The sequence below is a fragment of the Nomascus leucogenys genome, chromosome 1a (genome assembly GCF_006542625.1).
Source record: "Nomascus leucogenys isolate Asia chromosome 1a, Asia_NLE_v1, whole genome shotgun sequence".
NCBI classification, from domain to species: Eukaryota; Metazoa; Chordata; class Mammalia; order Primates; family Hylobatidae; genus Nomascus; species Nomascus leucogenys.
The window spans coordinates 50,587,346-50,606,949 of NC_044381.1; the positions used below are offsets into that span (position 1 = coordinate 50,587,346).

Consider the following 19,604-nt stretch of genomic DNA (forward strand, 5'->3'; position numbering starts at 1 on the left):
CAAAGCATCTGCTTTTTAACAGAATCCCTGAATGGTTTGTGTGTGTAGTAAATTCTGCTGAGAAAATGAGAAGTGAGAGTGTTGGATGTGGCCACATCTGCTGGGCAGATGCTTTCAAAAAGGCAGAAAAGACCCAGAAAAAAATTGCTGAACCGAGGTAGAAGAGATAAACTTCGCTGACTTTAAAATTTTGCCTTGGGGTGCTTCTGGTTATTTGATATCTGAATTTTGAGATGTTCATGACTGAGTTTACCTTAAGGATACAGTCATATGTACTCCCAAGTATTTTGTATATTTTGTGAATGTATTCTTCAAAGACAAAAACACATGCAAAAAAAGCACACGGAACGTAAGTGCACAGCTTGCTGAGTTTTCAGATGGAATGCTTGAATAAATCAGAATGCAGGTGAAGAGACAGAACATTTTACTACATTGCAGAAGCCCAGGGTCCCCCCTCAATCACTGCAGACCCCTCTTTGCAGAGGAGTCATTGTCCTTTGCTTCTGTTTTGATGTTACATACATAGGTTCATACAATGCATTGGCTTCTTTCAGTCACCATGATGTTTGTGAGCTTGTAGTTTCAAACTTTTATTTTCATTGATGTAGACTATTCCACAGTGTGAAAATACCACAATTGATTTATCCAGTTTACTAAAAATGTCCATTTGGATAATTTCTACTTCATGGATGTCACACATAGTACTGCAGTTATCATCTGTCCCAAGCCTTTTGGTAAGCATGTGGACGTGGGCAATGCATTGGTCAGAAAAATTGTTTGCAAAATCACTGAAGCTTTCCGTGCTAACTCAGGATCATCCTATGAAGTCTAGTTTTATCCTAGGAGTTAGTAGAATGATATCCCCAGGGATTGGTGGAGATGGTGGTTCAGCTTGGCTTTTTAAGTTACTGTGTGGAGTGTTTGTCCTTGCCGTCAGGCTGCCAAATGACGTTTTACTATTATCAGTACTTCCTTCCTTCCTGGGTCTTTTGTCTGTTGAAGTTTTGGAAAACAAATTATCAGATACATTAGAATCGTGTTTTAAAAGCCCTGTTTGAATGTAGATTATTCCTATACCAAGCAGGGGTGTCTCAGAGGCTGTTTTTCATTTTTTTTTTTTTTCTGACTTTCCAACCTCCTTTTGGATTCTTCTTGGCGTCAGATACCTGAGTTTCAGATAGCTGGAGTGCTGCCATCATTTTGAAATTATAATATTAATATTATTTGTAGTTTTACTCCTGTTCCATTTTTATTCATACATTAACTCCTTTTTCAATTGTGTTTATTTTGGAGGTTCCTCAAGTAGACACTGTAGTTCTAAATTATCCTTTTAGAAATTCAGCCACTTAGAGAGATAAGCACAAAACATGGAGTTATATTATTTTGAATACAAATAAGAAGTAGGCGCCCAGCCAGGAGTGGGCATAGTTCATGCTGAGTGAATCCACTGGAGTCTGTCAGTCACCTCATATGTTGGTCACTGAAATTATTTTTAATCCTTTCTCTTTTGAGTCTTAGGGGAATGCTTAAAAAACTACACACCAAGATAAACAAATACTACTGCTTTGTTGATTCTCCTTGTCCACTCATGCAAATTATTGTAATAACTTTATGACAACTTTCTGTATAGTACTTGGATTTAAAGCAACAATTAGGCATTTATTTCCATTTTCTTTAGTAGCTTTTGCATTCATTTTGCTGCCCAGAGGGTATGTTATTATCCAAGCAGGTGAGAGAGGAGTGCAGCTCAGACCACAGAGCTGGAAACCAATCCAATGGAATGTTAAAGGTTTGGGATAAAAAAATATAAACTGAGATAAATGTAAATATACAGCTTACTGAAATTGCTTTTTCCTTATCTGATGAACCAGTGAGTTAAGATGATGACTCAATTAAGGGAAGACTGGTTTTTCTTTTCTTGACTCTTCTTGGGGGTTGAGGTCAGACTCTGTTGGCAGATGGTGTTTGCAGATCTGAAGGCTGTTTGCTCTTTTAGTGAACTGTGGCTCTGGGAGCACAAAAATGGACCAGTGGCAGAACAACTGATCCTTGAATAATGTGCCAAAGTCGGATTTTAATGAGATTTTTGGCTACCTTTTTTTAAAAACACATTGCAGAAAATCACCCTTCCGTTCTGCAGAAAATCAAATGAAAAAGTAATTAAACTTTCGAGCAGGTTGCTGGGAAAGCAGTGGAGTGGACAGATGATGGGCAGTGGGGTCTGTCTCAGGAGGCTTCTGCCTTGTGGAAAATGTACCCCAAGCACCATGGAGTGAGACCAGGAGCCTCTCAAAGGGCCTTAACTGTTGAAATGTCAAATTAGAGATGTCGGCAGCATTTTATTTCAAAGGGGAAATGTGTTTAAGAAATTCATAAGAAAATCTCTACAACTAATTTTACTTGGTTTGATACTTTTGATCTATTTTTGTATCTTTTCATAAAACAGACTGGGACACTGTTACTGACTTTGTGTTTGATGGTTAGGTAGCAAGGTAGGTAGGTGAAAATCAGTGATTCTTAAAATTAAAAGTAGATTATAAAATTCAGTGACATGTTTTTTGGGACACTAAAGAAATAATATCACATATATAAATAGTTTTAACATAATTCAAAGATGTCATAGACAATAATTTCATGCTTAATTACATTAACTGTCATAGCAAACTAATGTAACCTTTGAAATAGGCTTTTAAAAAGGCCAGAGCACCGGGCATGGTGGCACACGCCTGTAATCCCAGCACTTTGGGAGGCCCAGGCGGGTGGATCACCTGAGGTCAGGAGTTCAAGACCAGCCTGAATAACATGTTGAAACCCTATCTCTAGTAAATACAAAAAAATTAGCCAGGCATGGTGGCGCATGCCTGTAATGCCAGCTACTTGGGAGGCTGAAGCGGGAGAATCGTTTGAACCCAGGAGGCAGAGGTTGCAGTGAGCCGAGATCGTGCCATTGCACTCCATCCTGGGTGACAAGAGTGAAACTCTGTCTCAAAAAAATATATATAAAATAAAATAAAAAGGCCAAAGCAGGTTGTGTAGAATTCTAACAAATTTTCTTGCCAGTGTTATGTATATTCGAGCATAAGGTTTATTTAACTGTTAACAAAATGTGATGAGGAACCGAACAGCTATCTTTCCATGATACCAGTAATAATTCAGAATTAAATGCCAACTATTTAATAATCAGTGGTAGGTATTCAATATATAATAAGTGCTAATTCAGGAAATATATTTGCTATTGAATGAACAAGTAGAATGCACTTACATATTCCAGAATGTACTGATTTTGAAAGAAAAACTGTTCTTTACTGGTATTCATGATTCTCTAGTGTATTAATAAATCATTTGGAGATTTTAGAATGACAAGCAAATCCTTATCTTTTGTAGAAGCTAGTGGTAAGTTATCTATGTATGCAATATATTGTCTTTGTTGATCTCCGTAGAGTCATGTAATTTATTTTTGGAACTCACATATATGTTATTAACAAATATAAATATTATTTTGTTAAAAATGCCCACACATTTATTATTGAAGTATATTCAAAATATATTCAAGATTTGATACATTGGTTTAGCCATTCAGCTGATGTTGAGATTTCAGCAACCTCAGCCCACAAAAACACAAATCTGAGGTGGAGCGTATTCATCCATTTTCATACTGCTTTGAGGAAATAACTGAGACTGGGTAATTTATAAAGAAAAAGAGGTTTAAGGGACTCAGTTCCACATGGCTGGGAGGCGAGGGAGGAACAAAGGCACGTCTTACGTGGCTGAAGGCAAGAGAGTGTGTGTAGGGGAACTGCCCTTTATAAAACCATCAGATCTCATGAGACTTTTTCACTATCACTAGAACAGCACCAAAAGACCTGCCCCATGATTCAATTACCTTCCAACAGGTGCCTCCCATGACACATGGGTATTATGGGAGCTACAGTTAAGATGAGATTTGGCTGGGGACACCACCAAACCATATCATGGAACAAAATAAAGGGGCCTTTGCGTGTCAGAAATAGTTCCAGATACCAGCAAGACAGACAGTTTCTTGAGTTGGACTTATTTTCAGATTTGTTAGCATCTGTTATATGGTAAATAGTGGGCGCATCCCCATTGAAAACAATGTGAAAGGAGAAAAGGGAAAAAATAGTGGAGTAGGCAGCAGTACGCTGAAGACTGGTGCATGCTGGTGCATGTAAAGTTCAGATGGAATCTGTTGTGCTTTCTCGAATCTCCTACTTTCTCACTGTGTTCAGCAGGGAGACCCTTTTTATCTTGGCAATCATATTTCCCGTAGTTCATCTTCCCCCTAACCCTGTGCAGGCAAGGCTTACCTGCTCACTCCTTCCCACCGTTGCCTTCTTTATCCTCTCTGAGTCAGAATTCTCAGCCTGTCACAGATCCAGTACAAAACTCCACCTTCTCCCCATCAGTTCATGTTGAGCCCTTCTTCCCCAGACCTCCTGCCTCCTTCATTTATTAATGGAGAAGCTGCTGCAGGTCAAACCTATAGGTGCCAGGTGCCACAATGGATATGAGACTGATAGGGTAACCAGGAAGGTAAAACATCCACAGAAAACTCAATACACAGAACTCAGATAAAGAGTGGCAGGGGATAGGAGGGGAGGGATTTCCCTGTGGCTGGAGTATTCAGGGCCAACTTTCAGAGGTGACTTTTGGGAAAGCCTTGACTGATGTGTAGCATTTGGCTTCTAGATAGCATATATGAAAGGCTTAGATTCTGATCAAAGACTGAGATTAAAATGTACTTTGACCAGGGAGGGAAGAATTTGTGTCTCAACTTTTGCAGTAACAAAAATTGAAAAAACAAAACAAAAAAACCAGAACAGTGATGTGAAATCAGTCAAGAAAACATGCTTCATGTGAACTTTGTCTCTTTGTTGAAAAGTTACATGTTTTGTAGTGAGCCCTCTACAAAATACTTGAGGACATTGAGCACCTAAGGATGGAAGAAGAGTGAAGGACATGAGATGGGAAACTAGAGTGGCCACAGAATTGATTCCCTAAACCAGGACTTGTTTGAGAATAAAATGAGGATAACTAATATACTTTAAATTATATAATTTTATCAAAATACTATTTTATTATCTGACAAATTGTTTTTATTATATAGTGGTCCTGTATACTAGTTCTAGTCAAAAATTTTAAAAATAAAGTTATTTGTAAAATATATAAAAGGTTTATGTACATTGAAGCAAAAATTTTCTTATCACTTACGTGAATATTAATAATTGCATGTGCAAAATAGTACTGGAACATATTCACGTATTTTAATGCTAATTATCTATATCTATCTCTAATGCCAGAATTAGTGGTACTTTTCTGAAGAATACATCTTCTTTCAATGTGGTCGTATTCTTAATTTTTTCTATAATATTGCTTGTAGTCTTTAGAGTTATGGTTTCATTTTTTGACTATTAAATTTGAAATTGTTGACATCAGCAGTTGACTCTTCTGCGTAGATCATAATTTTTTTAATTAAGAAAACACTCAAGTGTTGAACTATAATTGTAGAGTAAATTCTAAGTGGAGGATGTTGTAAATTCTTTTGTCTTGGTATTGACATGTAAATGTTAACATATGTGAATGTGAATAATTCAGTCCATGACTGTCACAGGTTCTATGTCTTTACCTCCTTTCAAAATACTTGCTTTAACAAGTACTTTGACAAATTTATTAACATTTATAAGAGACTTATCAAGTTGTGTTTGTTTATGATTCTTTTAAATGTTTTCCAATACTTAGATACATCAAAATTATAGGACTTCTCAATTCCATCCTATTGTTACAGAATATAAATTTAATCAGGACAGGAAGACCCTCAAAAGATCTTTCTCATAAGTTCAGATATTCCAGATAATAATTACAAAATTTCATTTGTGCATTTGAACTCTCATCATTTAATCTGTTTAATTCCTTAGTGTTTTCCTGTTTTCAGGCTTACTTTTCAATTAATTTCAATCTGCAAAAAGCTTCAAACATGGATGGTAGCTTTTATATGGTTCCCACTGTTGAGTGATTTGAGTAAAGTTTTCCAAGTGATTTTGAACAAAATGTAATGAAAGCTTAGAAGACTAGTTTACAAAAAAAAAATAGGACATTTATGATGATTTGCTAAGTATTTCTTCAAAGGCTCAAAGATTTCCAAAATCTGAATGGTGATAAGCCACAAAGAGAGAAAATGACTATTGCAAAAATGTTTAGATAATGTAATTATGTGTGTAAATATATTTGAAATTTTGATAACATTTCAGCCTGCAGAATATTAAATGTATTTGGATTCAGTTATATGTGCCACCAATTCCAGTGTGTTTCTACTTCACAGATTTCTTAATTTGATGAAAATATAATTTTTGTTACAACACTTCATTCTTTTATTTTTCACGGAATTTATAATAGCATTCGTAATAATAAGATTGTATGTTTTATCTTTGACAGAATGAACTTCCTGAACGTTGATTCCATTCAGTAGGTGGGAAAAAAACAAACCATTACTGGAATTGATGCAACTGTTTATTTATTTACTTTTTTTGAAGCATCTCATTGCGCTGATATAAAACTAGCCTCATTTACCTTTTTGAAGTTCTTTCTCTGCTAGTGCAGGCAATATACACAGCTATAATTTCACTCTTTGCATTTGTACAAGATAATCTGTAATAAAAGTTTGTGCAGAATTAATTTGGAACAAGTCTCTTGACCTAAGAAAAAAGTCATGTTTCACGGGTGGTATGTAAATAAGCCTTCTGCAGCTGCATGAGTAAAATTTTAGACTCTGAAGAATACGGTTGTCTTAAAAGACATAGATCCTGTTGCTTCTTCAGGAGATTTATATTTTCTGATTTTCACGTGGCTAATGATACCACTGTAGGGCACCATGGTATCACTGTGGGGCACCGTGGCGCACCATGGTGGAGGATAATACTGAGAAGCTTTTTATTTTTTATTTTTTTTTAAAAAGAAGATGGTATAGTGTTCCCATGTAACCTGTACTCACTATTCCTTATTTATTAATATCTTGCTTTGATGCAGTACAATTGTTACAATTAATGAACTGATTATTGATTCACTATTATTAACTAAAGTCCATATTCGGATTTCCTCAGTTTTTCCCTAAAGTCCCCTTTTTGTTGTTGCTCCAGCATCCATTTAGGACACCACGTTCCATTTTGTTGTCATGTCTCCTTATGCTCCTCTTGGCTATGACAGTTAACCATTTGGAGCAGTTATGCATTTATCTACTTTTTTGAGGAAAGGAAATTGGGTACTCAACTTTTTTATTAAGCGTGCACCATTTTTTGTTTGTTTTTTGAGGTTGTTGCTGCCAGAAGAATTTACTGCAAAATATAAAAGCATTGCCATCCAATAAAATAACTAGATATACACTTAAACCATATAAAAAGGTCAACTCACTGTAGCAAGAGCATCTGAGGTACTCTCCATCGCTGTGAGGCAGGCCTGTCCAACTTCTGTTTTCTGTACATATTTCATATGCTTGTAATTTTCCAGTTTCCCACTGACTTGACCACATGGCTGCCTGGCAGCATTTCCCACATCTTGCAGATAGGAGCACAACTGGCTGACTTTCCAGGTGGTTGGCCGAGGCAGTTGCTTCCAGTCTTTCTCCACCACCATCTGAGTCCTGAAGGAGTTTTTTATCTGCAGCTTCTCTTGTCCAAGCTTAATTTGTTTTATCAGTGAGTGTGAGTGTTCTGCTTCCTGCCACCGAAAGGAAAGTTTTAGTTACATTGTGTTTGGAAAAGGTCGGGAAAGGAGAGATGGGTTTATTCCTGATTATCTTCCGATTTAGCCACATATTATTCCATTGTTTCACTGCATGGATGTCTCACACACTAACAGGTGAAAGTGGAGATACAACAAATTCACCCTGGATTATTTTAATGCAACTGTTAGTAAGTTTAAATGTACAGTTGGTACATAGTTTAATAATAGGTAATACATGTTAATGCAACTTGTTGATTAAAATGAAAGGGAAATTCTAGTTAGATGCTTAATGTGGAAAGGATGCAGGACAACGAGCATAAACTGGGACTGTCCTAAATCTGGGAAGGTGACAGATGTCATCTAAAGAGAAATTTTACATAAAAATTGATGTTTCTTTTTTTCTTCTCAGCTCCTATCTTTTTTGCCAAAGTAGGAATATTTTTTTCCATGAAAAATAACTATAATATACCTAGTTGCACTAACACTACTAGATTATGCCTACATTTAACTTGACTCAGGTTAAGTTGATAGAAGAGAAATATGGGGAGAGCAAATGTGCATTGCAAGACAAGTGCTCTTAAATAAAGCGCTGCATATTCTTACATATACATGTACACACGTATAGCACATACATACGGTAATGTCAACAGAATGAACTTCTGTATATGAAAAAGTTTGATCTGGACCTGGGGCAGGATGTGAATAAAAGCCTGTTCATCTGAGTGTGGAAGGGTGAGGTCTGCATTGCCCCATGCACATTAAGGGCTCAGGGCCTTATGTTAATAGACAGTAACGGGTCAGCACAGCAAGGATCAGCTATCCCTCTGCCTATTAGTGTAAATAAAGTTTTATTGAAACACAGCCAAACTTATTCATTTATACATTGTCTAGGCTGCTTTCACACTGCAGTGATAGGGCTAAATAGTTGCAACAGAGATAGTATGTCCTGCAAAGCCTAAAGTATTTTCTACCTGGTGCTTCACAGAAAGATATGTACCCAAGGACTATAACTTTTGCAGACTGACCTTGAACATGACCTAATTTAATTCTCCCTTTTCAGTTCCCAGAGTACTGCCACCCATAAGACATTTCTGTCCATGGAGCTCCCATACTACAAGGTTTTCTTCCTTTGAGCCCTTTTTGAAACACCACCCAGACGTGGACAGGGGACAACCATCTACTTCTTTTTAACCCAGTTGGGGAGTGGAGTCAAGAGTAGTAATGGATGGAAACAATGGCTGACACTTACGGATTACCAACATTGTACCATGCACTGTACCTCACAGCTACCCTTAGGTGATAGGTTCTATTGTTATACCCACTTTATGGTTGAGGAAGCTGAAGCTGGAGAGATAAAGTGTTTGGCTCTGAGTCATAAAGCTTAGATGTGGTGGAGGAAGCATTTAAATCTGCCCAGGCCATTCCACTTATCCTGTGCTGTATTCATTTATGACTGCAGAAGCCCTAGTTGTTTTGAGGCTGTGCCTGCAGTAAACCTTCAGCACGATGCTTCCTGCTGTTTCTATCTTCCTGCCTCCATTGGTGAACTCCCAGTAACTAAATATCAGTGATTGAAAATAGGAAGCAATTTGCAATCTGGATTGTTCCTAGACATTGAATGGATCTAGTTAACTCTCTCATCTTCCAGGAAATTTCCATTTTAATACCTTTTGGGGAATGTTATAAAAATAGGTACTTAGATAAGTGATATTTCTCAAGATGACACAAACCCAGAAAGAATTTTACCTGCAGGAGATGTATGTGGTTAAGGGGCCCTGGATGAGGCATTGGTGGTTTAAAATGTAAATTAGAAACTCCTCTCATCAGACAACAGCAAGACTGAAGCCAGAGAAGCCTCAGCCCCTGGACCAGGTTGTCTTTCTAAGTCTGCTGGTTGCTCTGGCCAAATTGAGGAGACCGTTGCTTGTTTTCTCTAGATTGGAGAGCTAGATAGCCATTCTATATGCAGATTGAGACCACAGCCAATCGTAGGCAACTCTATTAGTGGGAAGAGGTCATCCTGTCTAGAAAGCAAGACTTAAACTTTAGAAAGGGAATGAATATTGCTCTGTTCTAGTAGCATAGCAGGACTTGGCCCTTATAATTTATTTTCTAGTTAATTTGGGGTTTATTCTGGAAGCATGCATACTATGTAATAAAAATACATTTTTAAAAGAGTACTTTTTATTTAACTTGTATGGGAGAAAAAGGATAAACCTTTGCACTTACTGACTAAACAACTGTGATTTGTTTGGGGCATCAAAGTAGGTTAACTGGTATTACATTAGTAAGAACATACTCCTTGTTCTTACCCAGAAGGAGAAATAATTATACTATCAGATTTTAGTTGTCTATAATTTTACCTATCCTAGAGTAAAAGCTAGTGACAATTCCTGAAGTTCTGCATTTCTGGATTAAATGATAATGGCCTTAGATTTATTTTTGTCTCTGCACATTTATTTCAAAATCCTTTGTTTAATTCCTCCCTTCAGCCAAAACTGTGAAAATGCAAACTCGATCGTGTCATCTCTTGCTTTAAATCTTGCCATGGCTTCCCATCCTTTCAGGACATCCCCGCCGACCTCCTTCAGTGCGCCTTCGGTCCTTGAGGATGTGCTCATGGGGCTCCTGCTAACTTCTCCAGCCCTAGTTCTCCTGCCTGAGGCTGTGCACAGCCTGTGGCTATTGATGCCTGGAAGAGACCACCCCCTACTGTACCCTCTTTCTGCCTAGTTGACATCTATGCATGCTTCAGGGAATACCCCAAGGTCTGGTCACGTTCACCTGTTCTATGCTGTCAGCGCATCTTGTACTTAATCCTCACAGAACTTTTCAATCGTGTGAGCTTTACGCAGGAAGGAATTCGGTTGGCTTCCTAGCATTTTATTTTCAGAATCTCACATGGTGCCCCTTGGATTGCATGCATGTTTAGTGTCTCATGTTCAGATGTTAGGATCCTAGCATCAATGTTCTTGTGGCATTCCTTAGTGTAGAATGATGAAGACATTGACATTTAATACTGTCTGCTTTTGTTTACAAAAACTGGGTTTTAGATGCATAAAACATATAGTTTGAATAATTTAGCTCCCTATTTTAATGCTTAAATCAGCATGATTTGGGATCTAAGGGCCAGTTTTCCTAAGCACCCTACTGGATCACTGTGTTTCTTAGTGTGGAGTGAAGTTGTCTGTACTTAACTGGTTCCCAGGCATGTCCTGAGATCAGTGGTGTCCAAGCATTCTACATACCAGCCCTACTGCATTCCAGATATATAAACATAAATATATATGTGATCTTCTGAGTAAAATGTTAATCTTATGAAAATGCATGACCTTTAAACATTTTTATACATCTTAAGTATACCTGTTTTCTCTTCAACTACATATAATTTCCTTCTCAGCTTCAATGGGAATATTTGCTATTTAAGGTTCTTATTTCCCAGGGATCATTTAAAAATTTTAAGTTGTGAAGTTTTCATCAGTAATTAGCCATTGCTACCATCGTTCATACAAATCGTCATATAATTTATTGAAGAAGATAAATAACATCTAAAACATTGATAATTCAAGGTACATTTTTCTCTAATTGCATTTCACTTGATATCTTCAGACACAAATTAGGTCTATTAGTGTTGGTTGCTCTCTCAGCACAGACGCAGAGACTGCTTTTGTCTTGACTGACTAATGCTTACGACTTGATCCTTAATCTTTCTTTACCTAGTGTTTGCCAAGTACACCTGTAAACAGATCTGCATGGTATTTGAGAGTGCAAGTGTAATTGCTTTAGATGAGGCCCTGGGTCCTTCATGAATTCAAAATGCTTTCAAGCCTTGTCACTACTGGTCACCCTTCTCAGCACTCACTTGTGCCAACTGGGTCAGGCCCAGAAGAAAACAGAGTTGTGTGTGTGGCCATTGTATCGTTTCTGCTTGTTTAACCCTTGACGTCAGAAGCTAGGACACCGGAAGAGGCCAGTAACTACTACACTCATGTGAGGGAACAAAAGATTATCTTGGCACCAAGTAATGGTGCCAAGTTTATTGAGTTGAGAAATCCACAGGCATTTAGCTGCCCAGGCAAGGCACAGCATATAAATCTGACGTAGAGGGACCAGGTATTATCTCTTGCTATGAGGAAGTATTTTTTGTTTTGTTTTGTTTTGTTTTTCCTTTTTCTATCAGGTGTGAGAATGGCCAAGAGCGTTATGTTACAGTCTCTCGGCATAACCCAGAAGGTGCATCGTTTCCACAGTATAGACCAAGCAAAGCACACAGGCAGATGGGGCAGGATGGAAGGTGGGACTGTGCCTACTGCATGTAATAGTCCTTCCCCCAGATAGCTTTAAGTAAACTAAATTGTGTAAGGTTATCTCATTGTTATCTTATTCATGCTTTCATTCTTTCAAGGAGTCCTCTTGTAATGTGGGTAATCCTTGTAGCAATAAAACATGTCCTCTTCCAAAGTAATTTTTAAAAATCTTGTTATATTACATTTTCCTAAATGGAGGTATGTACTTAAGACCCCGGAAAACTGGCTTAGCACTTACTTTTGGTGTGAAGAGCTAGTTCTTCCCTAGAGAGCCCAACTCTGGAGCCAGGTGGATTGAGTGGGAATCCTAGCTCTGCTAAAGGGACATACTTGCCTAAGTCTCCTCAGTAAATAGGATACTAGTGATAACATCTTCATAGCGTTGTCATGAGAATTAAATGAATAATATATGTAAAGGCTTAAATCAGCACCTGGACTACATATATAAGGTGATCAATAAATGTCTGCTTTGGTATATGAATACTTCAAAATAGCCTTTTGTTCCCTTCTAAAGAAGAGTGGGTAGTGATTGTTAAGACTTACCTGATCATAAAAGTTTCATTACATACTTAATGTGTAAAGCTATCAAATAAGGAGGTAAGGAAGTATGTTAATATGGAAGAAGATGATAAAATACCCAAATAGGAAACCATAATGCCAACTTTCTAAGCTTAAGCTGATAGTAACAAAGAACTGGCTTTGTAACAAAGAACAAGTCTTACTGGCTTCATGCAATGCAAACATTTTTTTCTTATGTATCTGACAGATCGAGGTGGTCAGGTAGCTCTCCTGAGCAGTTTTCCGCCATGTGATTCAGGGATCCAAGCACGTTCTATCACGAGGCTTAACCATATTGGAGCTTTTCACTTCAGTGATGAGGATGAGGGAGAAAGTGGGAGAGAGTGAAAAAGGGAGAAAGGTGGGAAAGGGAGAAAGAAGGAGAAGGTGCAATGGGGAGAGGGAGAAATTGAGAAAGAAAGAAAGAAAGATAAAAGAAAGAATGAAAGAAAATGTGCTGAAGATTTTGTAAGCGATTTTAGAGGTCAAGCCTGGGGGTGGCAAACACATACCATTTCTGTACCCATTCCATTTTCTAGAACTATTCGCATGACTTCAACCTACCGGCCAAGGGTTCTGGGGAATCAGATCTCCCTGTGTGCCCTGTAATGCAAAGCAAGATAGTTGAGTTTCCGTGGTGGAGTCCTGGCACAACAGTTAACCATGTGACATATTTTCTGTTAGTGGCAGATATTTCCTATAATTATTCTATTTGTATACTTCACTATAAACTATTTTTGAAATTATCTGTAATGAATTCCAGGACCAACAAATTACCCAAGAATGTATAAATCACTATGTTTCTTTCTCATTGTAGAAATTTGCAGAAAGTGAGGGAATCTACTGAGACGTCTACTTCTGAACATTTTGATGTTGTACAGATAGCCAGCAAACAAAGACTGTAGGTGACGGTATCTTTTTTTTTTGTTGTTGTTGTTGTTGTGACAGAGTCTCACTCTGTCACCCAGGCTGGAGTGCAGTAATATGATCTCGGCTCACTGCAATCCCTGCCTCCTGGGTTCAAGCGATTCTCCTGTCTCAGCCTCCCAAGTAGCTGGGATTACAGGTGCCCTGCCACCACGCCTGGCTAATTTTTGTATTTTTAGTAGAGATAGGGTTTCACCATATTGGTCAGGCTGGTCTCGAACTCCTGACCTCAGGCAATCTACCCACCAAAGTGCTGGGATTACAGGCCTGAGCCACCGCACCCGGCCTAGGTGACGGTATCTTAATGACCCCCTGACAGGCAGGATTCTATTAAAGAGCAGGTTTTTATACTTTGCATCTTCCTGGTAGTCAGTAAATGACAAAGGCAAAGAAGTTAATGATCCATTGAAATTACGTTGGACAATCTAAGAGTAGAGATTTTTCTTTCACTGCCCCGTAATAAATATGGCTCACTATTGCAACCAGAATTTGTGCTCAGCTCTGATGGGAAAGATAATGGCAGTTTTCTGTGTCTTATACCACCAAATAAAGAGACTTACTACTGCAGGTTTAGTAATAATATTTTCCTTGAGCAATTCTTTTGAATCATGATTGGCCTCTGTACAGATCAAGCAGTTTGTTTATAAGAGCAAGCCTGGGGCCAAGCATGGTGGCACATGCCTGTAATCCCAGCACTTTGGGAGGGCAAGGCGGGTGGATCACCTGAGGTCAGGAGTTTGAGACCAGCATGGTCTCAGAGACATGGTGAAACCCCATCCCTACTTAAAATACAAAAAAAAAAAAAAATTAGTTGGGTGTGGTGGTGGGCGCCTGTAATCTCAGCTACTCGGGAGGCTGAGGTAGGAGAATTGCTTGAACCTGGGAGGCGGAGGTTGCAGTGAGCCAAGATCGCGCCACTGCACTCCAGCCTGGGTGACAGAGCAAGACTTAGTCTCAAAAAAAAAGAGCAAGTCTGGGAGAGTTTATAGCCACATGGACACACCTTGGGGGGCCAGGCTTAACTAAGCTTCAGAGTTAATGTGTACCTTACGTTTTTCAGTGTTTCCTAGGTCTATGGATTGATTTTGAATTCCATTTCTTCTAGCAGAGTTAACACAGAGGGAAGCAATATGATTTTATGGTTGATCAGGTGGCCCACAGTGAGACTGAGTTTGAATCCTTATTCTGCCACTTCACCACCATGTTACCATGGGCCCTATACGGTATTTGTTTGCTAGGACTGCCTAGGTATTTGTGGTAACAAGCATCACAAACTGGATGGCTTAAACAACTCAAGTTTATTTTCTCACAGTTCTGGAGGCTAGAAGTCTGAGATGACTATATCAGCAGGGTTGGTTTCTTCTGGGGCCTGTCTCCTTGACTTGCAGATGGCTTTCTTTTCCTGTGTCTTTACATGATCTTCTCTGTGTATGTGTCTGGGTTCATATCTCTTTTTATAAGGTGACCAGTAAGATTGGATTAGGAGCTACTCTAATGACCGCATTTTAACTTAATTACCTCTTTAAAGACCTATTGCCAAATATAGTCACATTCTGAAGTACTGGGATAATAAAGGTACTTCATGATGTTGTGGTGAGCATTTGAAGAGAGGATGCATATACATTTCCTCACACATTACCAGGAATATGGTGACTACTCGCTACATATAACTATTTTTATTACAATTATGAATTGTATTCTATCTGACTGTGTCTTCTTTTCCAGTTGTGAGATGGCTGTTTGCATGGCTTTTCAATTACTGAGGCCTGGGATTATTGTCATCTTTCTTGCACCCTAATAGCATCTTAAAATGCTGCCTTCAACAGAATAGTAGGGTAAAAGCCCAAGGAATGTTGATCAAGTACGTGGGTATGAATTTGGTGCTCAGGATTTCTGAGTGGTCTTCTGTGGCTGTTGCTTTGGTGTCACTGTGGTGTCACACCATAGTTGGCTGTGAAATGCTCTCAGACTTCCTGGTTCCTGGAGTGGCCTGCCCAAAAACTAGACAAGCACCTGGAGAAGAGTAATCTCTCCATGTCAGGGGCAGGAGACAGAAGTCGTTGTGCATTGTCAGGGGAGAAACTGTAAAATCACAGAACCAGATCACATAAGAATTATCCAAACATTGTAGGTGATTTTTAAATTAGGCAGTGTGTCAAAGTGATTGGCTTTCCTGCAATTATTAGCTATCCCCAACATTTCTGGACTTAATGAACATTGATAGAATTATTTGATGCTGGTATTATGGTAAGTTATCATCTCATGCCCAAAGAATTGACTGTTCTCTAAATTTTTGGTATTTCTTGTTGCAACTGTTATAAATGTTCTTTGCTTTAAAAAGTGCTGCTGCTGTCACAACCCAGTCACAGCCTGTGTTAAATACTAGCAAGCAGGGATCCACTAGGATCAGAAGAAGAAGGCCAGATTGCAGAGTCTCTGATATAAGATGTCCAAGGAGGCCAATATGCAGCCCATCAATCCGGAGAAGCATAGATATGCTGGGGAATAGTGTGCTTAATAAGCCTACACCTGGCTATAGCATCCATCTATAGCAGATGAGTTACACAGGCTTCATTAACTAGACACAAAGGGTATATTATTCATAGATCATGCTAGATTCCTGTCAGTGAATCAGCTCTTAAACTGTGAGTCAAGGACACCACCAGCCTCACCAGCTGGCTCCTTTATCCTCTATCAGATCAGCTACTGAATCTGGTTAATTTTTCTTTTGAAATACCTCTGAAAATGTTTATCTTTTAGTAAAAGATTTTAAATAATAACTACAAGGACTGTCACAAATAAATAGTGTGATACAATAAGAAATATGTAGTTGGTCTTTGTCCCAGCTTCCTGGAATACAGCTCCTAAAACCCTTGGAATCTCCAGAGTGATGAGTGTCTTTTGTATGGTAGTGAGAAGGCTGGTAGCCGGGGGCCCCTAGACCTTCAGGATGGGGGCTGGACGTGATTAAGATTAAGAAAGACTGACGTGATTAGAAGGTTGGAACTTTCAGCCCCATCCCTGACCTCTGGGGAGGAGAGAGAAGCTGAAGATTGAGGTAATCACCATTGGCCAGTGATGTAATCTCTAATGTCTGTGCAGTGCAATCACCATAAAACCCCCAAAACAATAGTGTTTGGAGAGCTGCTGCATTGATGAACATACTGAGGAGCTGGGAGGGTGTTGTTCTGTGCACCCACACTCTGCTCCCCTACCTTGCCCAAAGCATCTCTTCCATTTGGCCATCCTGAGTTATATTCTTTATGATAAACTGGTAAACCTAAGTCAAGTGTTTTCCTGAGTTCTGTGAGCCATTTAAGCAAAGTATGGAACTGAAGAGGGGGTCACGGGAACCCCTGATTTATAGGTGATTGGTCAGAAGTGTAGGTGGCAACCTGGAACTTGTAACTGGCATCTAAGTGGGGAGCAGTCTTGTGGGACTGATCCCTTAACCTGTGGGGTCTGTGCTAACTCTGGGTAGTGTCAGAATGAAATTGCATTGTTGGACACTCAGTTGGTTTCTGAAATGTTGGAGAATTGGTTGGTATGAGGAAAAAATCCACACATTTGGTGTCAGGAGAATTGTGACTGACATCAATGCAAATATATACAAAAATGTGAATTTATATGAAGTCATTTTTAGCTGACCATAACATAATAGGTATATTCATTGCTGTGGTTTGGCTGTGTCCCCACTCAAATCTTATCTTGAATGGTTATCCCCATAATCCCCATGTGTCTAGGGAGAGAGCTGTTGGGAGGTGCTTGGATCATGTGGGCGGTTCCCCCATGCTGTTCTCATGATAGTGAAAGAGTTCTCAGGAGACCTGATGTAATTAAGGAGGAGCTCTTCCTCCTTCACTCCTCACTCTTCACTCTCCTGTCACCATGTGAAGAAGATGCTTGCTTCCCCTTCCGCCATGTTTGTAAGTTTCCTGAGGCCTCCCAGTCATGTGGAACTGTGAGTGAGTTAAAACCTCTTTTATGTATAAATTACCCAGTCTTGGGTATTTCTTTATAGCAGTATGAAATGGACTAATACACCCACCGTTATGACCATAAAGGCTGAAACATGTCTTATTAGGGGTGGGTGAAACATGGAATTAAGTAACTGATTTAATGTTACCTAATTTTTCTGTAAATTTATGTATCTTTCTATTAAAATTAAGAAATACACAGCAGGAACAACAACAAAATCTTTCCTTATTAGTCCCTTGCTGTGCATTTTCACTGTCCTCGCAGGCCCCATCTCCTATTGTGGAAAAAATCCAACCGTATCTCCTGACTGCTGTCTTCCCTTCCTTCCATTCATTCTGTGATTGCTGGTTTTTCTTTCCTTAGTTCTTCATTTATGTTTCTCTTTCTTAAAAGTCCCCTGCAGAGTTGCCTTTAAAATTTTATAATTGGTTTAATTTTTCTTTATTTATTTGGCAGAGAAGAGCAAGTTAGTACCTTGTACCAAAACATCAACCTTGTGGAGCCAAGATTAATTCAGCCATATGAACATGTTATAAAGAACTTCATCCGTGAGATCAGACTTCAAAGCACAGAAATGGAAAATTTGGCCATTGCGGTGAAGAGGTATTGAAGTCCTTCCTTTATAAGTGGCCTGTGGGTGCTTTAACTTGCTCTCTGACCTAGGTGGCAAAAGGACTGAACTGCATTGTCACACTATGATATAGGGGGGACTTCCTGAGCCTCAGGAGTCTAGAGCTTTTAAAATTAAGCCAGCACTGGAGAAGTGGGTCAGCTACCAATCAATCAGTAGGTCATCATGATCCTATTATATAAACTCTTCAGGATCAGTGACTTGATACAGAACAATTTAGAGATTTATTTTACATCTAGCTGCTTAAAACACACAGGAAACTTTATGGAGAGAAGTAGGAACACTATTTGAAGCCTGGCCTTGTTACCTACGTGTATGAGACTTTGCAAGCAGGTCACTTAATCTCCCTGAGTTCAGTTCCTGCAACTGCAAAATGAGGATGAATATCTTCACGTCCTCCGGGTGTTAAGACTTAGTGGATGATGTCATGGGTGAGCCCCTCACACTGCCCACCACATGGTGGGTGCTCAGCAGTGCTGCATTGGCTCTACTCTGTAGCCCTCCTCACTTGGCCCTCCCCCTCTGAACTGAAAGCCAAAGAACTATTAAACCCTTACTCTAATACAGTTCTTATAAGCCATAGCTAGCTTACATAGGATGTCTTATTGGTGTTAACAGCTATGTCATGCAAAAAAAAGAATTTATATGTGTTGTAGTCCAAACGTCAGCCTCTTTGCCCCCTGGAAAAACTGCATTCCTTTAGCATATATTGGGAAAGAGAGGGCATCGTGCTTGTCACAGTTCTTGTGTATTGTGCCCCATGGATGCTCCTTGCTGCCATGTGCTCCACCAGCAGCTCCCAAGACGCTGTGCACCCTGCTGGTTTCTGCCTGGAACTTATAAACGCAGCCCTTTTAACAGGAAGCTGCCCTATCTGCATAGGGGCGGGTGACTTGTCTTCAATTCTGCTGTCTCTTTATCCTTCCCATCTACATGATGCTGAAGCTATCTAGTTGAACCTTTGGAGTAACCAAAGGACATTACAATGTAGGAAAGAAAATATTTTAAATTCGTGGTACGAAATAGGACCTTTCTTGCAGTCCTAGAGTCAAGCCAAAGTTGATCTATTCATGAGGGATTTCTTATGAACATTTTCAGTACCTGACTGACCACTTTTCTCTCAAATTAGCCTTCTAGGGGGCCTTCCCAGAAGATAAAGGTGGTCCTCAGAACTCCAGATTCTGTAGAGCATTCTGGAGTGTGGATCAGAGTCCCAGAGTTGGCCTCCTTTGAGATGTGACAAGCAGACACACACATTGATTCTTCAGAGCATCCAATAAATATTAAAACAGACAAACTCACAGGTACACACGTAGGTACACATATACAGACCCACACAAAGATATGTGGGTACACACACATACACATGCCCCCCATCTAAAGATAATACCATGTAAACCTACAAGGGAAAAAAACAGACTGGCATGCTTGATTTTCTCATTACCAGCTAGGCTGCTTTATCATGGTGG

The 19,604-nt window shown here is 39.2% G+C and overlaps 1 protein-coding gene across 1 annotated transcript in view; it reads left to right on the plus strand.

Annotated features, from left to right (window-relative positions):
* Positions 1 to 19,604, plus strand: part of RASEF (RAS and EF-hand domain containing) — a 77,744-nt gene that overhangs the window by 12,978 nt on the left and 45,162 nt on the right. Inside the window, exon 2 of the mRNA XM_003267450.4 lies at positions 17,961 to 18,107. Coding sequence (XP_003267498.1) covers positions 17,961 to 18,107 — 147 coding nt within the window. The remainder of the gene's footprint in view (positions 1 to 17,960; positions 18,108 to 19,604) is intronic.